The sequence below is a fragment of the Arachis ipaensis genome, chromosome B03 (genome assembly GCF_000816755.2).
Source record: "Arachis ipaensis cultivar K30076 chromosome B03, Araip1.1, whole genome shotgun sequence".
NCBI lineage: Eukaryota > Viridiplantae > Streptophyta > Magnoliopsida > Fabales > Fabaceae > Arachis > Arachis ipaensis.
Genome location: NC_029787.2, coordinates 135,774,431 through 135,780,903, shown reverse-complemented (window position 1 = coordinate 135,780,903; position 6,473 = coordinate 135,774,431). Strand labels below are relative to the sequence as shown.

Here is a 6,473-nt window from a genome sequence, read left to right as displayed (position 1 = left end):
TTTTTATATTATTGTTATGTGTTTGAGTTTATATGAAATTGTGGTGTGGTGTTTATGTGTCGGAGTATTTGAGTCAATGAATTAGATAGGATTATTTATTTTAGTGATCTAGCATGTATAAAAAATACAAGAATAGATAGGCGTATCTTTCATGCATTGTGTAACATATTTAGAGGAGTTGGAAGGTTAGTACCAAATAAAAATGGTGAATGCTATGGTGCCTAAAAGGTGGTGCCTATTTACTAAAAAGAGTTAAAAGATTAATATTTAATTTAAAAGATATAAAAGTAAATAATTTTTAAAAATTCAAAACTTACTACAAAAAGAAAGTTAGGCAAAATTTAGGCACCATAGAATTGGCCTTTTTTTTTTCAAACTTTTCAGCATATATATTTAGACTCATGTATTCTAGTTGTTTCTTGATTCTCGTATCCATGCAACTCTAACTAATTCATGATAATTCCAATGGCAGTGATATAGTGCAAGTTGATTTAAATATCTAACAGAATCTTCTCAACTTCCAATCATAACAATATAAAACTATTCCCAAGAATGTTCCAATGCCATTTGGGATCTGTTAAGAGATTCAAATGCAACAACAATGTTTTGTAAGTATGAGTTTAGGATATATTGTGCTGATTCAAAATTCAGTTTTTCCTTTTTTTTTTTTATTGTGATTTTCCTATATATGATAATAACAAGGGTATAAAAAAAAATGGATTAATTTCATATGACTTTGTCAATGTGTCAAGTTTTGATATTTTAGTTAAGGTGGTACCAAACACAAAACACAAAAATATCTATACATTAATGTGATAAAATCATGTGAAATTTTTATACGAAATAATCTACTTTCTAATAAATATTTGACTCGACTGTTTTCTTGTCTTAACCTTAGAAATTATATAGTTACTCTCTATCTAAAAGTTCAAACTGCTGCAAGTACATATGAAGTTAATGATTTAGATGATTCTAAACTTTTAATTTCAAGAAACAAAAAGCTTACATAAATGAAAGGATCATCCTTGAGCACTCCATAGGCAGAAAATGAGAGGCTCATTAAGAAGGATGCAAGAGGCAGATAAAATGGCATGTATTCAACGCTACTTGTTTTGATAACCAGATTCTGTCATGCATCAACCATAAAAGATAAGATTGCAATACCTTGGAATATTTGCTAAGCAGCAAGTTAATAAACATTGGAGATGATTGGACTTATGAGCATAAGCAATGAATATGGAAATATAAATAAGCTGGAAGAGAGCACCAATGGAGTTGACAGAAGCAACCAATATGATTCCAGGTGTCACAAATGGCAATCCATACCATAAACAAATCAAGCAAATCAAGAAGCCATATACATAAGGCAATCCTGAGAATTGTTCTGTTGAAGCATTTCTGATAATTCTCTTGAAAGTTGGTCTGAACATAATCAAGAAAATGATATAAACACTTGATTCTCTCATGTCAAACAATGCTTCTCATTAAAGTTTTGAGTTCTAGCTAGGCAACTTACAAAGGGGAAACAAATAATGCAAAAGCAAAGATGTTTCCTGCAATATAGAAACAATATAAATTATTGTACCTGCAATTCCAGCTACAACACCTGCAACTTCATAGACACTCACAGGGAACAATAACATCTTGATCAAACCCGCCAAAAAGCAAAAAGCATAGAAGAATTTCGAAATCTTCTGCACTTCTCCCTTGTCCTCATGTGTATAGCAAGTGTTTGGTTCATCCAAATTGTTACTGAATAAGTGACTAGTGACTAAAGAGTACATTAAACTGTTTGTAAATAGTCACAAAAAAAAAACTGTTTGTAAATAGAAAATTTCTATTTTCATGGTCCCGTTAATTGATTGACTGTGGATCTATTCTTTAGGTCCATAACCATAATGGTTGGGGTTAATTACAAGTGACTAAAGAGTACATTAAACTGTTTGTAAATAGTCACAAAAAAAAAACTGTTTGTAAATAGAAAATTTCTATTTTCATGGTCCCGTTAATTGATTGACTGTGGATCTATTCTTTAGGTCCATAACCATAAATAGTAATGGTTGGGCCAAGCTTGAATTATCTTACAGCTGATTTACTAATAGTTATTTAATCAAATTTATAATTTAGATCATTTTTTAAATAATAAATTTAAAAATTAATTATTTTTACTAATATGACAATAAACAACAATTAAATTCTTATTTACAGCTGTTTTCAAAAAACAAAATTTCTTATTTACAGCTTTATTCAATCAGCACTTGAGAAAAAGGAAGAAAAAACCACAATTTTGGCTTCGATCCCACATTCACACATATCATCAAATAGTCAAATAATATAAAGTAAATGCCCTTTTCGGTCCCTAACCATTTGCCCGATAGACTTTTCACCCCCTAAAAAATCTAAACACCCAAATCGATCCCTAATAATATATGTTTGCTGCTATGATTTTACTGTTAAATTCAAAATTTGAGTATACCTCTATAACACGCTACTTTGTTTATGCCTGTATGCTTTTTTGTGTATAATCCAAAATGCTGAATAAATCAGAAAAATCACGGGAAATATAACTAGATGAAGAATAAGAATGAAAGCTAATACATCCAACTTCATTATAATTAGATTGCTATTGTACACAAGTCTAAAAGTATTCAAGAGCGAGCCGCTATCATATGATACATTATCTGGTGAAAAGCATGAAAAACTTCACCATTCTTGCATAACTTCTATATAGTTTCCCGTTGTCTGCCAGCATAACATAATCTAGATTAGATGGCAAACAAATACGTAGTTTCCTGTCATTGGAACAGTGTATTTAGTATGCTGCTGAGTACTATAATGCGAAGAACCCTACACCAACTAGTGTAGCTCTTCAATTATTCTCGTCACAAGTCCCACAGCGATTGTTCTACCTGAAGATCTTAGGGATACCCTGCCAAGAGCTTTACAAATTGAGACATCTACTACACAAACTGGCTCCTGCAAAGTTACCTGAAATAAGAAACAAGCAAAGTCATTCAAGTTTTCTGAGTCCCTGAAGTGATTGACACCAACAGAATTAGGAAGTTCTCTGTTATTTATTCACCTCAATTACTGCACTTTGCTTTGCAGTGAGACAGCGAGGTGACTTTTTGGTCACCTTACCAGTCTTTGGATCAAGTATTGATGATATTCTTGAAACCCTTGCAGGCTCCTTTGCATGGTGTATATGAAACTCCAACTGCATATATGGAAAAGGATGGTTCACTTTTTTTCCCCACGAAAAACAGAAGTTGGATAATAAAGTGCAAGGATATGCCATATCACTAATCATTATTATAGCACACACCTGAGAACCCATCAATACAGGGCTTGCACCATCCAAAACAAGCACTTTCAACTCCAAATGATTAGAAACTGCAACAGGAAAGTCAGGATGGCATAACACACCTCCTGCAATCACATTACTTCCATCAACACCTTGCAATGTTACAGATACATTATCTCCGGCCCTTGCAACACTGCAGGCATTAGAGTCACGCTCCAATGAGCGTACTGTTCCCATGACGGCTGCAGGCATAACTAAGACCTACAATTTATAAAATAGTTACAGAAAGGAACATTGTTTAAATTCATGTCATCCTAGCAGAAATTCAGTGTGTTTCAGATAACTACAAAATACTTCTGATTTAGAGATAATTAGATGTGTTCGTTCAATTTTTTTCCGCTGAGGTCCATAACACTACCCAATTTTATACCTTTGATCCACTCCGAAGAGCTCCTGCTTCCAGTTTACCACAAGCAGACACCTGTCCAAGTGTGGGTGATTTGATGACATCACATATTGGCATTAGCAGAGGTTTCAAGTATTCTCTAGTAGGTGGTGGAAGTGAGTCAATTGCATCTAACAAATATGGTCCGTTATACCTGTTTCACAATTGACACAACATAATTTCTTAGAACTAAGGCATACAATTGAAAAAATAAAATCAAAGTAGCGTGCTAAGAAAAGGTTATCACACCAAATACAAGCCTAGATTGTGAGGAATGGAAGTATCCAAATTACACCAAGGATGCTACCAAGCTATGGCAGTATTCATAAGCCTTCTGACTAAATTAAATAAATAAAATACAATACCAGAGTATCTATTTGATTGATCACTTACTTTTTCTCGTCTCAACTTCTTGCTTTTTCATTATTCTCATTAAAGGTTAATGCTAAATTCACAAAATCATGCCAATCAGCTTAATTTCATATGGCATTTGATATTTTTGCCGTATTAATCTATCATTATATTTTCAGCGCTAAAATTTGCATAATATCAAGGAGAGGGAATAGATTTAAAAAAAAAAGTATTACAGAGAAAAACTTGGTGCTTAATCATTTTTTTTTTGGGTGTACAGGTGTTTAATCATTTATTTATTTGAGCAAGTATTGCTGCTTCAGTGCCTGTCAGCATTTTATTTTCATACTCAATTTGTTGCCTGCCAAGACAAATCAAGATCAGACAGAGTAATCAGAAGGCGTACCAGCTTTTAAAACTAGCGTCAGAAGGGGATGCGACCAAATTTTGATTTTCCATTGCACTCATAGGAATCCATGACACACAAGAATCTTTGAAACCACAAGTGCGCAGAAACATTCCCAACTGCTGTCTTATATAATCAAATCGATCTTTGGCATACGCTACTGTATCCATCTTATTCACTGCAACTATAACCTGGTCAACACCAAAGCTTCTAATAAGTTGTGCATGCTCCCTAGTTTGTCCCTTGCCACCATCCATACCAGCTTCAAATGAACCACGTGAAGCATCTATGACAAGAATTGCAGCATCAGCCTGTGTTGCTCCAGAAATCATGTTTGGCACAAAATCTTTATGCCCAGGGGAGTCAAGAACCACAACATGATATTTCTTAGTGTCAAAATAAGCAACAGCCACTGTCATAGTTATTCCCCTTTCCCTTTCTTCAGAGCTTTCATCAAGTGCCCAAGCATAAGCAAAGGATCCTTTGCCCTGATCAACAAAATAAGGGAACAGATGCTGGTGCATCAGTAACAAGCTTTATGACTACAAAATGAAGCTCACCATGACCTTACCTGTATTTTGGCCTCCTTTTCAAATTTGTGCATTTGTTTTTGGGAAATCCGTCCCAATAGGTGAAGTAACCTACCTGAGAGTGTTGATTTCCCAGAATCAACATGTCCAACCTAAAATTGACAAATTTAACCATGAGATATTGGTTCCCACAAATATTATTTTTCCTAAAACATACAAAAGAATAGTCCATTGACATACAATTGCAAGATTCAGCTGAGTCAACGTATCTTCAGCTTGTTGAGGTAGCATCCATTTTTCAGGTTTGTAAGAAACTTGTGGACGAGATCCCTTAGAGTTAGTATTATCTGAACTCCCAGATCTTACGTCCACAGCTATTTTGTTGAAACTGCTGGAAAGACTTTCGGATTTTCCGTCTTTGATAGAAGAGAAATTAATTGCATCACTACCTTTGACTTCAGGCATTGCAGATGAACTACCAGCCTTTCCTTTGCTTGAGCGAATATCAAGTGTACCATTTTTCTTATTCACATTTGAAGTTTTATCACTAGTTTCCAGATGAACTGCTGGCTTCTTTGAAAGTTTGCTCTCAGCTGACCTATCCTGCCTACCCTTTTGCATTAGTGATGTTAAATTCTCTAAACTTTCAACATTTGATTGAACAGAATGGTCATTATTCATAATTTTGTCTGCAAGCATAAGAGGAAGACGAATGACTAAATATAACACTTATGAACAAGAAACTAAAATGTTAACAGAAGAAACCTGGTTGAAGGATGGATACCTTTTGAAGCTGTTTTGGAAGAACGTAGACCAGTATACACTACATCATCAGGGGATGGAACATCAAACTTGAAAGGAGCTGCATATAAAGAAAAAAGAGCTATATAACTGCTACTTAGAGAAAAGGGGTAAAAAATAATGTTTGCTCTCATGATAGGAGATGCAAGAAGTAAACATAGCATGAATCATCAAACAAATACTATACTTCAAATAATAAAATTTCTTTTATTTTAGTTCTATTACTTAACACCCAAATATCATAGAAACTGTTCTAACTCTACACACATCCTGAATCAAGACTTGGGAAGACCTATGTTTAAATGGGAATGGCTTTTAGTATTAAAAGCCTTATGACATTCATGAAATTCTCCTTGAACATTCCCATGCTTGCACAAGTTACTGGCATCTGTCTGAAAACCATCATCCTGCTTGGGAAGTAATACAACCTCTTTTGGATTCTGTTTTGGTAATGAAGCAAAAAGAGACCTGGCCAACTTGGATGCTCCAGATGTTTTGCTTATGTCTTCAACTGCATCACAGAGATTGTTCAATGGGTTATAGGTATATCATGGCCATTGTGGAAAACCTAGCACTATGCAATCAGCCCCCCCCCCTCTCGGTATCTTATATTGAGTACGGAAGGAGATATGTGGG

The 6,473-nt window shown here is 34.5% G+C and overlaps 1 protein-coding gene and 1 pseudogene across 3 annotated transcripts in view; both read right to left on the bottom strand.

The window, feature by feature from the left end:
* On the bottom strand, positions 500 to 1,784 carry LOC107634039 (annotated as a pseudogene).
* Positions 2,580 to 6,473, bottom strand: part of LOC107632148 (HBS1-like protein) — a 6,138-nt gene continuing 2,244 nt past the window's right edge. For 2 of the 3 annotated variants that reach the window (XM_016335815.2, XM_021120082.1), the window contains 9 exons: positions 6,130 to 6,348; positions 5,821 to 5,898; positions 5,277 to 5,725; positions 5,078 to 5,188; positions 4,507 to 4,994; positions 3,735 to 3,903; positions 3,326 to 3,565; positions 3,083 to 3,217; positions 2,580 to 2,988 (listed from right to left, as the gene is read on the bottom strand). In XM_016335815.2, coding sequence (XP_016191301.1) covers positions 2,857 to 2,988; positions 3,083 to 3,217; positions 3,326 to 3,565; positions 3,735 to 3,903; positions 4,507 to 4,994; positions 5,078 to 5,188; positions 5,277 to 5,725; positions 5,821 to 5,898; positions 6,130 to 6,348 — 2,021 coding nt within the window. In that variant the 3' untranslated portion in view covers positions 2,580 to 2,856. The remainder of the gene's footprint in view (positions 2,989 to 3,082; positions 3,218 to 3,325; positions 3,566 to 3,734; positions 3,904 to 4,506; positions 4,995 to 5,077; positions 5,189 to 5,276; positions 5,726 to 5,820; positions 5,899 to 6,129; positions 6,349 to 6,473) is intronic. The other variant, XM_016335816.2, reaches the window with a different exon arrangement.